Here is a 21545-nt window from a genome sequence, read left to right as displayed (position 1 = left end):
CATCCCAGATTGTATAATTTGTTACACTTTTATGTTTTTGCTCTTCGCACCTACTGATTTATGTGGTGTATTCAATAAAAAAAACTCAAATCGATTCAGAACTATCGCAGAAATCGGAGTAGGTACATATCAAATAAAAATTGATGATATAATTGTACATTTTTTGTATTAGTTTGTACATAAAAATGATACCTAGGTGTAGATTTTATATACTAAAAGCTTCCTGAAAGTATGTTAATTACGGTAGTTAAAAAATATCAAAATCGGTTCAATTCGATTCAAGTTCGGATTCGCGGCCTTACATTACATATATATACTTAGGGACATACCTACATAAATACGGGTCGCATATAATACATATATTCGATTCGATTATATTATAACCTCCTTCAATCGTTCAAGTTCAATATTATGTTGGTATCAACAACGTGAGTTCCGAAGCGTGCTATCAAACAATATCTTCCAGGAACGTGGACACGTGATTATAGCTAGATATACCCCATCCCTTAGCCTTTGCTTTGATTTAGCTTATGGTCTTTACCACAAGATAATAAAATAATGTAAGTTAGGGAAAGCAAAGCTTATACATACTGTTCGGTTGACCATACATAAATATACAAGCAAACAAACAAACACACATAGGTACCTATGTACCTAACTAGTCTACAAAAATCATAGCCTTTTTACTTTTCTGTAGTCGAGTAAAAAAAAATTACTAGTTTGGAATCTAATAAAAAGTTTAGAAATAATAGATAGTGGTGCAGAGAGATGGGATGAAGGCGGTGGAGGCGATGGTGAAGAACGTAATATGCATTTCTTTTATGAGAGAAAAAAGACCTTCAATAGGCGAGAATGGAGGATCGAGATAAAAGGCGTACGGATCTGCATAATGTTGCAAAGGAGGCCAATCTTAATTACATTCCTTTGTACTCCGCGCCTTCTACCTATGACGATAGGAGTCCTCTACCTACTCGGATGTACAATCCATACAATGAATCGTTACTGCTTAATATAATATTATAAAGTGTCTGTCTTTACGTATAGAGTTCAATACCCAAAGGGTGAGCTAGCGGCATCCAATTATTAAGCCTCCGTCCGTTCGTCTTTCCGTACGTCCGTCTGTCCGTCCGTCTGTCAGGGGATTGTATCTCGTGAACGGAACCAAAACAAAGTGTCTAACATAGCTCAACGAATATCAGCTAAAATGGCAATGGGCAGGTCATGTCTGTCACAGAACCGATGGCAGCTGGGGCAGACGTGTTCTGGAGTGGAGACCGCGTATCAGCAAGCGCAGTGTAGGACGACCTCCAACCCGCTGAATCGACGACCTTAAGAAGGTAGTGGAAACTGGTTGGATGAGAAAGGCGAAGGATCGTGTGTGGTGGTACGCTCTTGGGAAGGCCTATATCCAGCAGTGTTCAAACAGGCTGATTGATCAATTGATTGAATGATGTGTAGTTATATCTTGCGTGTACTCACACAAGAAGCTACCGCTACAAATCGGATTTGTTCCCGACTGGATCAATTTGAGAAGTACCTACTTATTTGAGTGAGGGGCAACTGAGATTAATTAATTATCCACACTATCAGCTAAGCCATTTTAACTATATTAGTCCAATTTTAGCGCTTGCGTGAAAAATATTATAAAAATCGTGGCGTGTGCCAACCCTTAACCCGGGCGGAAAATTCTAGGGAAATTTCATAAGGGAAGCTGTCACGAATGAAAGCAAATCCTATTAGCTCATTAGTCGGCTGCAGCTTCCCAAGGCTGACATATATGTAAGTAGATAATATAATATAGTGGGTGCTGAATCTCTGCCTAATATGATTTAACATGATAACACAGAGTAAGGATACAATATTACATACAGAGGTTCAACAAAGCTGTCTAGAATCTAGACTCAAGATAAAGCAAACGTGCGGTACGTAGGTACGGGACGAAACACAGACCCGAACTTTTTTTTAAATACTTAAGTATTTTATTCAGATACAAGTTAGCCATTGATCGCAATCTCACCTGGTGGTAAATAATGATGCAGTCTAAGATGGAAGAGGGCTAACCTGGAAAGGGTCTGGGTATGGCAGTTTTCATTGAACCCATACTCCTTTAGTTTTTATACGGCATTGTACCGGAACGCTAAAACGCTTAGCGGCACGGCTTTGCTGGTAGGGTGGTAACTAGCCACGGCCGAAGCCTCCCACGAGACCCGACCAGAAATTCAAAAATTCTGGGAATCTAACCCGAGACCTCGGGATGCAACGGGTGGGGTTTGAACCGCCGACCTTTCGGATTTCAGTCCGCTCCAATAACCGTTGAGCTATTGAGGCTTAAAAGATATCTAACCACCATTATCTAAACATAATGTCTAGTTTGAGTAGGTGGATACCTAGTTACCTTATACCTAGTTTGTCAAAACGTCCGTTTGTCAAAACGTCCCAGATTTAAATCCTTGCAAAATTTTAATCCCTGTATTTTCTTATTATTTCTACTAATTCACATTTTAATGCAAAGAAAAGAGACAGCATAACTTTGTCAGGTTCTTTTTTAAAGCCCTACTCAACCCCAAATTCGGAGGGTCGCGAAAGCAAAGCCCGCGCTTGCGTAAATCAATAACTTTCCATGTACAATGATATCATGTATAATGAATGCATTTATATAAACGCTATACATTACCTTTTTACTTTAGTAAAGCGTAAGCCGTTAGTAGCAAAAATGTGCAATGGATGTTGTCCAAAATAGTGTAGCCAGAATTGCGATCCTTAATTTTAGCAAATGATAGTAAAAGTTGGCGCATGCGCTTCACATCCCATGGACCATTTTGAACAAGTGTAACCAAATATCCGGGAAAAGTGGTGTGTTTTATTTAAATCCGTGAAAAAAGCTTTTAACGTGAGTTAACATTGCATTTTAATGTGTGTTCAGTATTTTTAGAAAGATCTTAATTAATTATTGTTCAAAACATACTATTTAAACTCCTTCGCCATTTTATGAAAAAAAAGGAAAAATCTTTGCTGACTTTAAAAAAAAAATTGTAGGAATTTATGAACCATAGATGTTGCGAACTACATTCTACTTTTAAAACTTAAATTAATACATAAAGCTTAGCGCGCATTAATAAATAATTCCCAAATGTATTTTTGGGGTCATTTCGACCTCAGAAGTAAAATTTAATAAATTTTTCGTTAGATTGTAGGGAAAAATAATGGATATTAGGTAGATTGACGATGTTGGTTAATAAAGATGGATGTATAGACTTCTCGAAAAGAAAAGTCTTGCCGTCTCAAATTTCAATTAGGTACCTTTCGTTACTTCCGTTTCCGTTTCGTCTAGGCGTTTTTATAACTGTGTTCTGAGCCGCGGCTGTTTGTACTTTTTGTATGTAAATAATATTTGACTGTATTCTAGCCCCGGAAAAAATGTTTTTGTGCTACTTAAAATAATGATTTATTCATAACTAGAGGATGCCCACGGCATCGCTCGTGTGGATTCTGTCTGTCTGCTAAGTACGTTTTCACGGCTCAACCGCTGAACCGATTTTAATTAAATTTAGTACAAACCTAGGATACATTTCGGGGAAGGACATAATCAACTCTTTATCCCGGAAAAAAAAAACGGTTCCCGCGGTATACTATTTATTTAGCATACTATTTTTCACGCATTTGTCGTTCAGTCACGCCGTAACAGAGCTATGAATTTTATTGACGTCGTTTTTTGCATATAGGCTACATTTCTTTTCAACAAAAACAAACAGTTCCCGCAGGACATCATGCAGGACACATGATAAAATAACTTAAGCTTTGCACCAAAAAATATTATAACAAACCCCAATTATATTATTAAAACCTTGATTCACGCGAGCGAAGCCGCGTGAATAATATTATAAAGTATGGATAGTATGGATTAATATGTAGTTTTTGAAACATTTTTTTAATCTACAGAATGTCGTGCGGGGCGGAATGCCTCTCCCTGGGCCCACCGCCCGACTCTATCATGCACATGCCACCGCCGCCGCTGCCGGCTTTCCTGGCCAACATCGCGAACCTGACGCCTCCATGTCGCGCTTCCAAGTGCCCGCCGCCTCACAACACTGAAGAGAACGCGCTCTTCCCCGGCGTCGAGTATCACGAGCTGCCGAGACATGGTGAGTAGATTTCTACTAAGTAAGTATATTTTCAATACCTAGTATATCTACTATATTATAGTTGTTCCCTTTCACGAAGACCGCTGATGAACAGATAGATACTTGGGAATGCATTTGTTCTATTTGAACGTATTTTAACGGACGTTAAAAAAGCTCTGGTATGAATGACCTTAGTGATTAAAGGTAATTATTACCCTTAAAAGGTTTGTTAGATCAACTTTAAGGCTAAATTGGGATAAAACTGGCTTATGATTCTAAAGGCCTCTAGAACCAAAGTAATCATAATCTAAATTAAATAAATAAATTATTTGATTGAATTATTAGTGGACTTAATTGTGCATTTCCGTAAAACAACCAAAGTATCCGAGCTCAATCGGGTGCGACGCTGAAGTGGCGATGGACGGGATTAGCATGAGATCTAATTCGAAAAAGCAATAGACATTGGAGTACCAACATTGCTAAAGCAATAAGCACTAACTGAAATAAGGGGGCGGAAACCCCTACTAGGCGTCAAATAGTAGAATAATGATAATATTGTTTTCAGAGCCCGCTGCCACAGATGACACGTGGTTTCTGGTCCTCATCACATGCTGCATCGCTGTGTTGTGCATCGCTGCTCTTCTGGCGCTGTTTTTACTCAAATGCCGAGAGTATGACCTTTTCAAGTTTGTACCTAATTATTTTCCTAATAAAAGGGACAAAAGATTTTCTTTTTCATTAGTTCGCAACTTAAACAAATTTTATTAGTGTCTTTATATAATTGAATTATAATGATTTTTCTACTCTGTACAGAGCTCGCGGTGGATGCAAGAGTGGCACAGGCAAAGCCAGCGGTTCCAACGCTTTATATGGAAGCGCTGCATTGGACTCCAGGGTTCTTTGGGCAGCCCTAACTCCTCGGGGTACTCGGCACTTCGTCGCCGACACCTACCCTCACGATGAAACTGAAGACCATCACTACGAGTGTGTAGAACCACCACTCTACAAATTGGGACCACCAGATGATCTAGCGATCACTCGACATTTTAACGTAGAATACGAAGACCCCGCTCCACTTATCGAAAGCTACTCTGATAGAACTGAAGAATACTTCAGAAATGGAATGGATACGTTGCGTCGAGGAAATCGTCCTCTAGTCTCCTCTCCGACTAGAATCGAACGACCCAATTTACCCCCGCTAAACCTCCAGCCGAGGACTCTCCGAAGAGCTCCTCATTCCCGCCGAGTCAGCGATGCCAATAACCCGGAGAAGTCGGCTATCTGAACCGAAAATGGCGCGGTATTTTCCGTCGCCGATTCAACCGATATCGATTACGAGTGGTCAATAAACGACTCCAACGTCGACCGGCTCGTTTGAGGACCAGTACACACCCACAGAATAACACCCTTCTTTTTGCGTTGGGAGTTAAAAAGTACAATAATTACTAGTAATATTCAAATTCACGTGGAATAAATCATAATGACAAAGTTTACTACCCAACCCTATCGTCAAAAATCATGACGAGATCAATGATCAAGATTTTGCGCTTTCAAAAGTACAAAGAACAAAACTCATTTAGACTGTTCTGTTCTGATGAGTTTTGTATTGTGGGTATTTCGTTGATAATAGCAAACTCATTAATAATATAAGTATATCAGTAATAATATAAGTCAGCAACTTTTGAATTTTTTGTTACAATCTTAAAAATACCATTCAGTGAGAAACGTTATTGTCGTTGATTTTATATTACTTAAAATTAATATTCTACATACTGCATGAAGAAAAATAGTGTTGTATCAAAGTACATAAATAAGACGTGTCTATTAGTTATTTATAATTAAGTATAGCTAGTAGTAATTAAAATAATATTATGTAATACACGTGCTATTTTCATCCGGATCATAATTTTGCAAAAACCAAATAGCAGTAGGTACAAACTCAAGGTTAGTATGAGAATACATTAAGATAAAAATTATGCCTACTTACTCATAGGTAAGTAGATAATTATTTGATGAACTTCATTCAAAATAATCGATATAAGTAGTTACCCATCTAGTCTAAACGAAAAACTGGGCGGTTACAAAAAAGCTGCATCATTGTTATAGTCTCAATAGTGATTGGCTGAATTTCTTACAGCAACAACATTTGTGAACCTTTTCAACCTTGTTTCAATTTGAGTTAGAATAATTTTTAGCTTTAGTGAGCCGTCGTTGATTACAATCGTCAAACTGTAACAGCCAGTATAACAGCCAACCCCAAACTCGGCAAACTACGACGCCAGGCTGATAGGCGCCACGGACTTTCGACTGTTAAATACCTACGTTTTATTAATAATTATTTTTAAGTATTTTTCCAGAAATTTTGCAGAAATTTTTCTCTGTTGTTAAGTATTTTAATGTAATTTATTCACATTATTTTATTATCTGCAAAGTGCAATGCTCTAGCTATAGATCTAATGTTATTTTCTAGTCATGAATTAGTTTTAAATAATCTACTTGTGTGTGTTAGAATTGTATTCAATCTAAATAATTTTTAAAGTCAGGCACATTTTACTTACCTGTAGCTTTCCTGTTAATATATACTAAGTATCTATACATAAAAAAATATTTGAGCGCAACCGTAAATACATAATAATAATAATTTTAAGTCTAATACAAAACCTGCAATCAAAAGTTTTATACGTCTTAATTAATATTAAATAAATTATTTGGCGAATAACTTTAGTTTTTAACTTCACCCATCCTTTTTAACTTTACATGACATAAATTGAATCTTGTTTTTAACCCCCGACCCAAAAAGAGGGGTGTTATAAGTTTGACGTGTGTATCTGTGTATCTGTCTGTGGCGTCGTAGCGCCTAAACGAATGAACCGATTTTAATTTAGTTTTTTTTTGTTTGAAAGGTGGCTTGATCGAGAGTGTTCTTAGCTATCATCCAAGAAAATTGGTTCAGCCGTTTGAATGTTATCAGCTGTTTTTCTAGTTACTGTAACCTTAACTTGTCGGGGGTGTTATAAATTTTTAATTTACACTTGTCTTTTGTGTATTGTAAAAATGGGGTTACCTACCCTATACGGTGTCAGGTAAAAAAAGCTTTTATTGGAGAGTACCTCCTATGGTACCTACAGATACTTCGCCGTGGTCGCACGGCGCACTCACTTTGTAGTTTGTACTTCGTACCCATCACGCAGGTCTCATTTTTCTTGACGCCAATTAATATATTAGATATATCTAGTATTTTTAGCGTTACACAATATAAAGTTATATTAAGTTTTACTGGTTTTACAAAATACAAAATATGCGTCAAGCTTTATGAAATAATCGCTAATGATTTCCGAACGAACTTCATAGACAAAACAGCATGAGCATAATGATAATTTGACATTGACATTTGGTTTGCTGTCAAATTGTGGTCAAAATCAAATTGTCAAAAATCAAAACAACACGGACGCTAGTTAAAAATAAAAACCTTTATTTAACCTTATTATGTGAATAATATTAATATTGAAGGCAATATAAGACGTGAAAATGGCAGACGAAGTGATAAAACATTCAGTGCACACACTCGTTTTTAGATCTCTAAAGAGATCCCACGATATGTTTCTCTCGAACCAGAGTATGCTGCCTCCAATTGACGAAAAAGCGTAAGAACGTGATTTTAAATACTAATAAATAAAAAGATAACTTGACTAACTGACATATTATATTACCTAAATTTTAAATTTGAGTTAGCATAGAGTATGCCAATAGCTCCAGTTTGAATTTATTACTTGTTCAGTGAGAAAGTCCTGAAGGCAGTGAAAGCGAGAGACAGCTACGGGCAAGTGATGTCGGCTGTGCAGAGAGCACAGGCTATCAAACAACAAGAGGCTATGAACCGGCCTGACACTCCTCACGATACTGGTAAGAAATTACTTTTTCTTGATCTCTGACTACTTCATACTACTAAAATCCATCCATCATTATCAACAACCCGTTGCTGGCTCACTCCCGGATGCCCTCTCAGAATGAGAAGGGTAATCTATCCATCCATATGAAATATTAAACTTGTTGGTTGATATTAAAATGATGGAGAGTGTTGTGGTAGACGTCTTTATTCTATGCAGGCTTATGATCGTCTCCTTATACCAACTAACAGTAATTATAATTAAATCTTATTAGCTATTTATTGTCTTAAACATATTTCTTAATCTAACCTAAATAATTTTGTATCACCTTTTGTTCAAATTCAACGCGTAAGCAGCCTACATATTACACATACTAATATTATAACATTGAAAGTGTTTGTCAGTCTGTTAGCTTTTTACAGCCCACTGATTTTACGAAATTTGGTACAGAGGTAGCTAGGAAGTATATTTATGCTTTTTTTTATTCTGGAAAATGAAATCCACAGGATTTTTAAAAATCCTAAATCCATGCTGAAGTAGTAGCATCATCTATTTGGTGAACATGGATATATAGGATACTTTTATCCCAGAAAATCAAAGATTCCAAAAGCTTTTTAAAAAAATCAAAATGAAGAAAGAAAGAAAGAAAATATATTTATTTGTTGTTGGTGTCACAAACAAAGAACATACAAATGTAACATTTTCAGCTCAGCATAATGTGTTGCATCATATGCTTCAACACACATAAAATGCACTGACTAGTACCAACTCCTTTTCCATAATACCCTCATGCCCAATGCAGCTGGTTCTCTACCATTCCAGTTTGTCCTGTGGTAAATATTTTATGTGCGTAAGTGATATAGTAATAAATTATTATTATGACGTAAAAGCTATGACTTTAATTAATGAGATATAATATGATATGATATAGAGAGAATATAAAAGATATTTTGCAGAAATAGCAGAATCAGCAGCACTAGGGTCAGACGGTGCAATGTTACCCTACAGTGCACCCAGCATCCCCACTCCCACCGCGCTGGTGCCCGCGCCGCGCAAGGCGCCCACCATGCCGCGCCCCAAGTGGCACGCGCCGTGGAAGCTGTTCCGGGTCATCTCGGGGCACCTGGGCTGGGTGCGCTGCGTGGCCGTGGAGCCGGGGAACGAGTGGTTTGCCACAGGTTAGTTACCTACTAGCCATAGATTTTCTAAATGATATGAAACAACAATATCAATTGTCATTATCAAATCCATTGAAACACCTGATGAACAGAGATGTTCATATATGGAATAACTTGCCCAAAGATGTGGTTATGTCAAGCTCTGTTAACAGTTCAAGAATAGATTGGACAAACATTTGGAAAACTCAAAGCACTTAAAATATAGACACATCAGCAAAAGCTTCCTAGTCTTGGCTAGCTTATTATAAATAGTAATATAATGTCTCTCTCCCTTGAAGAGATAGTAACTGAAAAGCCCGTGGAGGGCCGCCCTAGGGGTCTTGGGTCACATGACTAAGAGCTTGATTACTTGTATTTAGTGTGTAATGGTAAAATTTAAAATTTAGTGTCATCTTGAACCATTTTCGTAATCAGCAGATGCATCCTGAAAACTCTCAAAAATAGCTCCCTTATAAATGTATTCACCTTGGATTTGAAAATGGATGTCATTTTCCTATAATCACCTCAAGAATCCTCAAAAATGAGCGTTATTTTTAGCTCTCTTCATCACAATTGGAAATAAAAATTCCAATAAATCCATTGTTTTTTTATTACAGGTGCTGCTGATAGAGTTATCAAAATATGGGACCTGGCGAGCGGGAAGTTAAAGGTGTCTCTCACTGGCCATGTCAGTACCGTTAGAGGTATTTTGATTTTTTCAAAATTTTTAATTCAATATTTTCCCACATAAATTACTCTATTTTTATCCAAAAAAATTGAAAAATATTTGTCCTTTATGCCTTGTGACGTCATTGATCGCCTTTCGTACAGCGTGACGTTAATAATAATAATTAACTATGTGAAAAATAAATAAAAACCGTGATTTTATTTATAATTAATCTCTTTAATAATGAATTCTAGCACCATAAATTACCGCTATACAATAACATCATTTTATGACTACAGTCCAAGATCCTATTATAATGAATTGTCCCCAGGTTTGGAGGTGTCACCCCGCCACCCGTACTTGTTTAGCTGTGGAGAAGACCGACAAGTGAAATGCTGGGACTTGGAATATAATAAGGTATAACATAATTATACAATTACTTCATAATTATTTTAAAATATCTACTAACAGGCATTGAACTGTGACTCTAGAGTCACTCATGTACATTAATATCTATATTTCTCATTTCATTTCATAATGACCCATTTTACACAACTGCCAAAAAAAGGAGTGTAATGTTTTCAGGGTTCATGTATGTATGTGAGTTTCTCTATTGCACCATACCTTCTAAATGCCTGAATAGATGGACGTAGCGGTACCAAGAATCCTTACATCATCCTGACACTGGCTATAATTTTTGAAAAAATCAGTATGGTTGCTACATGACGCCAAATGTGAATTATATTACTTTTTTAGTTCATTGGTCGTGTTTTTTTCTTCAATTACTTGTTTTAGGATTAAACTTACTAGACTTCTCGAGAGATAAGCTATTCGAAATCGACTAATGTACTCGATGTAATTACCAAGGTGATCCGTCACTACCACGGGCACCTGTCAGCGGTGTACACTCTCGCGCTGCACCCCACCATCGACGTGCTGCTGACGGCCGGCCGGGACGGCACCGCGCGAGTGTGGGACATGCGCACCAAGGCCAACGTGCACACGCTCGCCGGACACACCGACACCGTGGCCTCGCTCGTGTGCCAGGCCGCCGAGCCACAGGTGACATCTCACTCATTCCTTTAATGAACATTTACCTGTCATTCTATAAATCAACATTTACCACTCATTTCATAAAATAACATTTACCACTCATTTCATAAAATAACATTTACCAATCATTCCATTATATCAACATCTATCAGTCATTCCATAATAGGACATAATTAGTTAGGAATTGCCATAACATTTTTTAATTTTTAATTTTAATTTTTTGATTTTTATTTTTTAATTTTTATATACGTGACATTTTATTTATATGTAATCACTTTGCAGCGCCCTGACGGGGCTTCATGTTGTAATATTATAATTATTTTCTATTATGATGTAAAACATGAATGAAAATAAATAAAGAATAAATCATTATTTACCAGTCATTCCATAAATCAACATTTAGCTGTCATTTCATAAATCAACATTTACCAGTCATTCCACATATTATCAACATTTAGCAGTCATTTCCTTAATCATTACTTGCCAGTCATTCCATAAATCTACATTTATCATTCATGCCCCCAAATCTACATTTATCATTCAAGCCCAAAATCAACTTTTATCTTTCATGCCCCCAAATCTGTGTTACTCATACCCTAAATCAACATGAATATCCGCGATATAAATCAACATTTATTACTTATTCTCTACAATTTAATACTATCAACATTTCAACTCTATAAAATAATATTCCCATAGATAAACATCTTTTTTTCTAACATTCCAGATAATAACAGGTTCACACGACTCTACAATCCGCCTCTGGGACTTAGCGGCTGGCAAATCCTTGTGCACTCTTACCAATCACAAGAAGTCCGTCCGCGCCATCGTCATCCATCCCACGCTCTACACCTTCGCCTCCGCGTCACCCGACAACATCAAGCAGTGGAAGTGTCCGGAAGGAAAGTTCATACAGAACCTATCCGGACACAATGCGATTATAAACTGCATGGCCGTCAGCCCAGAGGGGGTGTTAGTGAGTGGAGGGGATAATGGTACTATGTATTGCTGGGACTGGCGTACCGGATACAACTTTCAGAGGTTGCAGGTTAGTTGACTTTTATTATCTCCCGTTTCAAGTTCATATTGGCCACAGTCATCGGTGTTGATAGATCGAATAAAAACCTCTGAAAACACATCCAATTTATAAATGCGAAAGTGTTTGTTTGTCCTTCAATCACGCCGCAACGGAGGAATGAATGAACATTTTCGTGGACATCGACTATGATTATATGGGTATTATTTTAGGAGTTTTCAAATTGAATTTTAAAATATTTAAGGAATCCTACAGGCTTGATCTTGAACGTTTCTTTATTCAGAGTTTGCTGATTATGAAAATGACGGCTCTAAAACCTTCAAGCTAATTATTATGTATTAAACTGATGATGATGGATATACTTATCTTATCTGCTCTTGTCGATTCTCAATAGAATCTGATTTCTGTGCGGCGGTAATCTTTCTTGATCTATAGATCTATAGATCTCAACCTCAGGCACAAATCTATAGAGTGCAGTGTGACTTAAGACACTATTAAAACGAGATAGCGTTATATCGCTGTCATGAACGTCTCGTTTTGACTGAAACTTAAGTCTGACTAAAGTCAAAGCAAGCTCTATAGATCTCAGCCTAACAGTCAACAGTTGGACATGAAGTATTTTTGAATGAATTCCAGTCGGCCGTCCAACCGGGCTCAATGGACTCCGAGGCCGGCGTGTTCGCGATGACGTTCGACCAGTCCGGCTCGCGCCTCATCACGGCCGAGGCGGACAAAACCATCAAGATCTACCGCGAGGACGACACCGCCTCGGAGGAGACGCACCCCATCAACTGGCGACCCGAGATACTCAAGAGGAGAAAGTTCTAGAACATTGTGATACGAATAAAGGCCGTTTTTTATTTAAGAATAAAATGACGTTTTTGATATTCAAATGTGTTTGTTTCCATTTATTACACTATTATAGCTGTAGAATTAGTAGGAACGGATTTTATCGAAGACCTATATTCGAGAACGGGGGCTTATTCCGTGTATCCACCCTATAACAACCATCCTAGTTACACTTGGAAACGCATCACTACTGTTATTATCTGTGGTTATCAGGCCTAGCCCGCACAGGGGGTTTTACTCTCGCGAATTATTTTCCGCGTATGGAATTTCACCTGCCCGCACAGCAAATGCGGTGAGCACCATACAACTCCATACTGCACAAATATTCGTGTGAATTTAACACCGCAATTTGTATTAAATCACCGATTTTTTCCCCGCTCGAATTTCAAATCGCAGTGCGGGCATCTACATATTATAATCTCTACGTGATTGCGCTACAGAATTGCGAAAAAAAATTGCGCGATTTTTATTTAGCGCGTTATTAAATTAGTTATATTTGTGCCTATATTACGTAGGTATCTGAACTGCATTTTGTGACTTCAGTTTTCATGATAAAATCTGATATAAAGGAGAATATTGTTGCCTCGTTTCCACCCCGGGATATGAGATAGATTTCCTTAGCTACATAAAAATTAAACACAAAAATATGTTCAAATATTCTTTATTAAAAAATTAATATCAGTCGTGTGACAAAATTAAATGGCGAATTAATACATGTTTGACATTAGTGTTTCACTTTATATTTTTAAAATATTTACAATTTCATTCCAATAGCAATGGAATGTACAATACATCACTCAACTGATAGATATAAATTCTATACAAAAAACTAACTAAACTAAATTAACAGGATGAAAAATAAAGTAAAAGAACCTCCCTTGGATGAATTAAATACTAACCCACACAAGGTAAAACATAAAAAATAGAGCACTATTTTAAATCATCTCGGTATAAATAGGTTTAATGCCTTTAATTACTTCTCACCCACCATTTTATCCTTGTGTTAAATATCATTTCAAAAGTATGACTATTCCATATTGTAAAGGTGATCAGTACTTTTGAGGAGTTAACATGGCGCATGAGAAGTCATTTTGTATGAACTATAACAAAAGTTCACGAAACTTTTAGGCATTATTTTTGAAATTTGAGCACTTGATTATAAATTAAAAAAAAGACAATAAAAACAATACGAAATATTACAAATGTAACCTAACTTATTTAATATTATTATAACTAATAACATTTTTAAATGCACATTCGTTATTATCGTAAGGAAATATGTTGAATTGAAGGGTAGTTATTACTACATGAAATAAATAAATTTTGATTTTGATAATGCCCATCCTTTTCTAATATGTTTTACAGAAAAAGACAGTATGATTTATGTCCCATTAATGTAGTTCAGTTAAGTGTAGTTTTGCGTTTTCAATATATTTTTTTTCATAATTAAATAATAATTGCTAAAAAACTAAACAATTTCAAATATTGCTATACAGTACAAATAATATAATCTATGATTGTTGAAAGCTCTAGTCTTCAGTAAAATATATAAAAAAACTCGCGTTTGCAGTGGCGCTGTAGTGGTAACACACACACACACACACAGTTGTAATCCCAATCAGCACAACTTTAATCATCATAATCAGATCTCTTTCCAAATCTAAGGGTGAGATCTATAGACCTCACTTATCCTTATTTTCACGGAGTCCAATCGGATGAGAACCGCTCTTAAAGTGTGCACTTCCTCGCAGATTAAGTCGCGGACAAAAATTAGTTAATTTATTAAGGTGTCTGTGTTGTCATTGATTAAAAAAGTTTGTGAATTGACGCCTCTGCAGCTAACATATTAAAGCGTTAGTTCCCATCTCCGCACTGCAAGCCGTTTATATCTCATCTTCTAAGTCCACCTCCTCTTCGGGGAAGTCCCCTACTGTAACGTACATGGGTTTGACGAAGCCGCCATACTTGGGCGGACATGTGAAGTATCTTTTGCCGTTCACTCTGAAAAGAAAAACATATATTTTTGAAATACTTTGATGTTGATGACTGATGTTCAAAAAAATTTATATAAAAGAAACTCTGAATGACCATCATATTATTTAAAATACAGTTCAAAGCACTGGATCTAGAAACTGGTTGGTATTTTGCATGCAGGTTCACTCTATAACGCTACCATAGAGCCCTAAAAAGGATATCAAAAAAATGAAAAACAAATGCAAGCAACATGAAATAGTTATGTTCATTTGGCCCTCTCTAATTCTCTAGAGGCTTTCGGTTTCGGTTTAAAGAATTTATTCTCAAAAAGAACATACTGTTCACTTACATTAAGATTACTATATACATTTCAGTACTTACACAGACGCATGCATTTACACTTTAAATTTTATATTATACTATATTATTAAAACTATATCAACCTAATTATTTATTTAGTTTTTGTTGCCGGAAGTGTTAAGTAATTTATAGGGAGTTTGTTCTAAGTTTGTGATTTCTAGAACTAATGATCCGATTCTGAATATCCTTTCAGTGATAGTTAGCTAGAGCTATGTTATCCCCGAGTACTGCAGGCTATAAACCGCGGGGCAAAAGCTAGTTGAAATAAAGTGATTTCAACTCTGTTGCAGTTACACCCATTTTGACACATTAGCATATTGGAGGCTGGGGCAGCAGAGGATTTTTTATCAATCAACTGAATTTAATATTTATCCAATCAAAATAAGGTATATATTTCAATGCTCCGTTATTAACCTCGGAGCATCGCAGCATTGAAATATAGACCTCATTTCATAAATATTAATTTTAATTGATTTTAAAATGCTCTGCTATCCTGTCATCCAACGTGCGTAGGTCCTTATACATTTCATTTATTTATTTGCTTTCATGTAGGTACGACCGGCCTCAGAATTCGAGTAGCAAGTTTGCAAAACTATTGCATCAAAAACGAATATGGTCATTAAGGCGCTGTCAGGGCATCACAAATACTTTGGCATAACGTAACACTCACGAGCCGTCGTTCTTCCCGCGCGGCTCGTCATACTGCACCCCGATCCACAGGCCGCGCGCGCCCTCCAGCGGTCCGTTGTAGCGCACCGTGGCGCGCCGGGCGCCCTGCGACGGCACTCGCACTTCACAGCGCGCCCCCACTAGCACCGCCTCCGCTATTCTACCATGAGGAATATCCATATCCATACAACACTAATATTATAAATGCGAAAGTATGTTTGTCTGTCTGTCTGCTACCTTTTCACGGCCCAACAGTTAAGCGGATTCCGACGAAAGGTACAGAGTTAGCTTATATTCCAGGGACAGACATCTTTTTATCCCGGAAAATCAGACTCCCCACGGGATTCCTAAAGACCCATCTGTTTAACCAATTTGTATGAAAGGTACCGTGGTAGCTTACGTGCCTGTAATTGACATAGGTAACTTTTATCTATTTAGGACGTCACATGGGGATAAAGGACAAATGTTTTTCTATTTTTTGACATAATAATATTATCCTGCAGAAATTACTCTATTTTAACAGTAAAGAATGGAAAAGTATTTGTCCTTTATGGCCACTACAAAACATCACATCATTACTAAAGTCCTATTCATGGTGTAATAGCCTAGACATAATGAGGTCATTTTTCACACAGTTTTAGTGTAATGGATCTAGGATTAAGATGGTTCAGGATTACTGTATAGTTGAACTAGAGTCAACTGACCTTAAAACTAGTTCAACTACTGAGCTAACCTACCTAGACCTAGTTCAAGCCTCAAGGTACTTACTTAGCCTCCTCTTCCAGCTCTTTCTGCTGCTGCTCTTTCATTTTGTTCATCTCTTCCTCATTGTATTTGCCCAGTTTGTTTTTCTGCAGGAATGAACGAAGAGTGTCACCTTTTTTCTGATACTCTTCTTCAGAAAGGCGAAACCTGAAAGTGTAAATTTGATTGTACACAACAGCCCAAAAAAAAAAGGAGTGTTATGTTTTAAGGATGTATGTATTTTGGATGGATGGATTGCATGGACAGATTTGGAGGTATGGTGTATGAAAAAATTGAATTGGCGTACTTTGAGAAATTTACAGAAGACTCTCAGGCATGCAGATTTTCTGCTATATAACTCCAAAAGTTAGAGGTTTATGGCCGAAATTAAACCCAGGACCCAAACCCCCCCCCCCCCCCCCCCTCAAATATGCTATCTAACTACTAGTCTATCACAGCTTTGAATTGCAAAATTCTAATAAACTTTTGCAATTGCTTTGAATTGTCAAAAGAATTTACCACTGGTTAAGAATCACCAGAACGACAAAGACTAAGTAACGTACCTCTCTGCTGCATCTGAGGAGTCAAAGTCCTGGACGAGTGTAAATTTATCTATGACATGTATCCTCATGCCATCATCAATGGGATAGGAGCCCAGCAGGGCTGCATCGTTGTCAATGTCACACACAAAGTTGTTCTTTTTATCATAAACCTTCAGTTTCATTGTTGCTGCTGAACCTCCAGTCACTAGCTCTAGTTTAGTCTGTAACAAGTAGGTAATTTTTTTTTGAGGTAGTAACACTTTACTGCTGAAACTGAAAACTCCCCACATCACAAGAAAATTTATGAAGTGATTAATAAAAGGGGCAATGGAGTCATGTGTGAATAGACCTTGTTTTTTGTCAAGTATGTAGGTACTAATTTAAAGTAAGTATAAAGAAGAACGATTTGCTTGTTTTTAATTGATACACTCTGGGACCACAGAACCAATTTTAATAATTCATTCAACAATAGAAAGCTACTTTATCCCGAAGTAACATAGGTACCACAATTACTTAGGCACCACGGACAAAGTCTCGGGCAAAAGATCTACAGCATCACTTGATCAGATTGTTATTTATTTTAGTCATATTTTCTCATTTATGTGCTGTATATACAGTAATTTTCTATCTTATGAACTGTTTTATATATAAAATATTCTAATAGAGGCATAATTTAATGATTTATTAGGATTAAAAGAAAAATGTGTGAATCATCGTAGGTAACCTTAAACTCTAATACGGTGATGTCTTTCTTGAACCGGCGCTCCACGGGAGCCGCATCTTCATTGTCCGACTTCGTTATGTGGACATTGACGAAATCTTGAGTTATTATTTGGATTCCTTCCATACTTGTAAAAATTTATTTACACCGACAAAATGAATTCTTTTAATTCTTGTTATTAATTATTATAAAATCTGTTGACACTTGACTGTTCCACAGAGTACATTTCTGTTCTGTGATGATGATTATTTGAAATGGTCTGTCAGTGTCATTTGTCAACACTCATTGTACTCAGTTCATTATGGTGCCGCCAGACGCTTGCGGCAAACAACATACAGCAAGCATCAGCATTCGACAAACATCACCGAGCACTTTTTGTATATTAGTGATTGGCTATGGTTTGACTTGCATTCAATTGGACCATTTTCGGATCAAATCGGACAAGCACTCCTTGCGCGATTGGCTGTGCAATCCTGTATTAGCATAGACAAACACCACGGGTGCTTGCCGATGCTTACTGCAGTAGGTACCTACATGTTGTTCGCTGCAAGCGTCTGGCGGCACCATTACAGAGGTAAACAGAGAGCTGCCAGGAGAGAAAATGTAGCCAACGTACATGAGCCCTAAAAAACTTGTACGGCGGTCTTTCGATTAATTATAATCAATAATTATATCAAAATGGGCGGGCTAACAATATATCAAATCGATTGGCGGGCCCAATAGACCAAGGGAAAAAAGTCACACTATGAAAAATCTTTATTTTATATTAAAAAAAGTCAAGGCTTCCGAGTTACCATCGCACTGTACAAGAAATCTCAAACTGATTATCTATTTCGGTAACATAAATCTGTATTGAAACCTCGGTTTTTAGGGTTCCGTACCACAAAAGTAAAAGCGGAACCCTTATAAGATCACTTTGTCTGTTCGTCCGCCAAGAAAATCTAAGTATCTACATTCCGTTGCCCTAGAATCATGAAATTTGGCAGGTAGGTAGGTAGATCTTATTGCACAAGTAAAGGAATAAATCCGAAAATCTTGAATTTCTGATTAATTACATCACAAAAAAAATTACAATGGGTTTCAATTATTAAAGCAAGATAACTGTACCTACCAAGTGGGGTATCATAATGAAAGGGCCTGTACATTCTAAAACAGATTTTTATGCATATTTTTTGATTATCGTGCAAAATGTTGGAAAAAACTCGGTGCGCGAGTCTGACTCGCACTTGGCCGGTTATTTCCTCTACTTGTGCTATAGGACCTTCATCTTGATCAACCCATTACTGAGCACGTGTCTCCTCTCAGAATGAGAAGGGCTTAGACCGTAGTCTGCCACCCATCAGTAGGTACCCTGTACATTATTTTCTTGAGACAGACAAACAGCGAAGTGAGCCTATAAGGATCCCTTTTGAGGTCTAGATCCCAGAACCCTAAAAAGGAAAAAACCTAAACATACTGTTCCAAAACTAAAGGTACCTACGCCACGGCCTCTGGAGCGTATGGACTCAATCCAATCCAACAAATTCTACCCAAAATGAATGAAATAAAAATACCTATTACGCATCCATACCAAACTTTAAAAGGGAAATCATTTCCGCCATGTTGTGACGTAAGCTAGGAATATATTTTGATTTTCAATCGTTCGGCATGTGACGTCATGACAAATTCAATATGGCGACATTAGGCGGACACGACAAATAGTACCTAATATGTCAAAAGTAAAAAATTGAGATAAAATGTTCGTCTAAACTCTACTAAACTAAGAAAGGGAAATCGTGTCCGCCATAAATATGATTGAATAATATTATATTGTATTTTCAATGGATTTTGTAGGAATTCAGTCAAATTATACTTATTTCTAGCCAAGACATCACGACATGGCGGAAATGATTTCCCTTTGTTAGTGTGGACGCGTTGTCATATAGTTTGGTATCAAATGAAAGGTTTTATTGTGTAGATATATTTCGAAAAATATGATTAAACTATAATGGTGTAATATTTTTTATTAAATCGGATTTAGATTTGAGATCTTGTTATATTAGGTATCGATTTGGATGAAGGATTTGTCTTGCTAGGTATCTTCTTATCAATAGACTGCAAGGCAGCATTCATTTCATAGCAGTGCTGAAACTCAAACAAGAAAACAAAGCAACTATACAATGCGTGCAAAATGTCCTCGACGACTCTCCTATAACAATTCAAAAGCTCGCTCCTGAAAATATAATTAAAAATGCGCGATGAATTTTATAGTTTTTTTTTATTTAAGCACATGTATGACAAACATTAAGCATGCAGTTTTTCTGCATATATTCTATAATATAATGAGCTAATTTTATTGATGTGATTCCTTATTAATTATAATTTTAAAATGTGTCAGCCCCCCCTAAAAATTAAAATTTATACTTTACACATTTATATATAAAACCAGCTAAACAACCCCAATTGATTCTCAAAGTAAAATATTGAATATAAGCACACCTAAACTAGAAAAATTCTTAATATTTTAATAATATTATAATATAATATTTGTATTTAATCCATTTAATTAAGTTGTTAGTATTCTACGCATAAGAACTTTTAGTCAAAAACTATATATTACTATCCTAAATGTGGCCTACACCTTCACCGAATAAAATAATGAAAATAGCTACTGAATAGTGATTATTAAAAAGTATAAAATATCAATTGTTTAAATAACAATTAAATAATCTAAAACCTAAGACATTACGCCAATTCGAACAAAGAGAAATGGTACATTTTTGAAACAAATCTACATCAAAGTAAAAAAAAGTACAACATTTTCTATGAAGTTGATATATCCATTTTTTGTCGCTTAGAGATTATTTACTCTAGGTTTTCCGTTATCTTGACCACTTGATATTTGTTCGGCACCATGTTCCAGAATGTTCTGGCAGATTCGGGTGACGCAAGCGCAGTTGTCGAGGCCTTTTGCACGCATTGCTAGCGATATAAAATCCATGTCGGAATAGAATATTAGGAGTAAAATCGCAAATCATTTAAATATACAAATAAAATAAGACAAGTGTAGATATATGATCCGATTCCAACATGTTATTGTTAATATAAAAAAACAGACGCCCGCCGAGTACAACTGTGCCAAATTTTATTATTATTTATTTAAGAGAAAATGTCACAATAAAACAATTATGCTAAAATATAATACAGATAAAATTCACCTTTAAATATTACAAAATTCAATACATATATTGTAACATTTTCTCTGCCTCTTTTCTGATTATATAAGTATAATCGCGTGAAATTATAAAAAAAAATTACATCAGAATATGAGGCCAACAAATATAAGGCTAATGCATCACATATTTATTTAGAATGTATTATATTAATTTGATTTTTTATTTATTTAATGATATTAGTTTCACAAAAAGTTTTGTAAACATGACTTTAGTTTTAATTTTAATCTGATAAAAACTTCTCGTAAGTTACTTATAACGAGTCCAAACTAAGAAAGGGAAATCGTGTCCGCCATTATTGTGACGTCCTAGCTACAAAAACATTTTCACATTTTAATAAAATATAATGATATATAATATTTTTAATTTTTTAGGACAAAATCTATTGAAACCATATTGAATCAAAATATATTTTTTTGCTAGGTCGTTACAACATGGCGGAAACGATTTCCCTTTCTTAGTTTGGGCAAGTTATACTTTAGCTCCGGACATAATAATAAAATTTCAATCCAGTTCCCATCGACCTATAACTAATTCAAGTTCCATCGAAAAG

General features: G+C 36.2%; 3 protein-coding genes across 4 annotated transcripts; 2 read left to right on the top strand and 1 right to left on the bottom strand.

Moving 5' to 3' along the window:
- The first annotated feature begins 2808 nt into the window (after positions 1–2808).
- LOC123870239 lies at positions 2809–6840 on the top strand. 2 transcript variants are annotated; one of them, XM_045913462.1, is made up of 4 exons: positions 2809–2890; positions 3940–4142; positions 4687–4792; positions 4935–6840. In XM_045913462.1, the coding sequence occupies exons 2-4, from the start codon at positions 3941–3943 to the stop codon at positions 5404–5406; spliced, it is 780 nt and encodes a 259-aa protein (XP_045769418.1). In that variant the 5' UTR covers positions 2809–2890; position 3940; the 3' UTR covers positions 5407–6840. The 2 variants fall into 2 exon arrangements, with proteins under 2 accessions (XP_045769418.1, XP_045769416.1); XM_045913460.1 differs by having other exon boundaries at positions 4687–4807.
- A 689-nt stretch (positions 6841–7529) lies between these two features.
- Positions 7530–12814, top strand: LOC123870237 (pleiotropic regulator 1). The gene is made up of 8 exons (XM_045913457.1): positions 7530–7765; positions 7900–8024; positions 8965–9186; positions 9783–9869; positions 10164–10249; positions 10700–10894; positions 11613–11933; positions 12558–12814. Exons 1-8 carry the CDS (start codon positions 7650–7652, stop codon positions 12747–12749), a joined length of 1344 nt encoding a protein of 447 aa, XP_045769413.1. The 5' UTR covers positions 7530–7649; the 3' UTR covers positions 12750–12814.
- Positions 12815–13415: 601 nt separating this feature from the next.
- On the bottom strand, positions 13416–18009 carry LOC123870242 (tubulin-folding cofactor B). Its single transcript, XM_045913465.1, has 5 exons — positions 17784–18009; positions 17081–17280; positions 16542–16685; positions 15775–15933; positions 13416–14771 (listed from the first exon to the last, which is right to left on the bottom strand). The coding sequence occupies exons 1-5, from the start codon at positions 17904–17906 to the stop codon at positions 14654–14656; spliced, it is 744 nt and encodes a 247-aa protein (XP_045769421.1). The 5' UTR covers positions 17907–18009; the 3' UTR covers positions 13416–14653.
- Positions 18010–21545: the final 3536 nt, after the last annotated feature.

This window comes from Maniola jurtina, chromosome 12 (assembly GCF_905333055.1).
Source record: "Maniola jurtina chromosome 12, ilManJurt1.1, whole genome shotgun sequence".
Taxonomy (NCBI): Eukaryota; Metazoa; Arthropoda; class Insecta; order Lepidoptera; family Nymphalidae; genus Maniola; species Maniola jurtina.
Note: the sequence above shows the minus strand (reverse complement) of the source record. Positions and strands in the feature narration are given on the sequence as shown.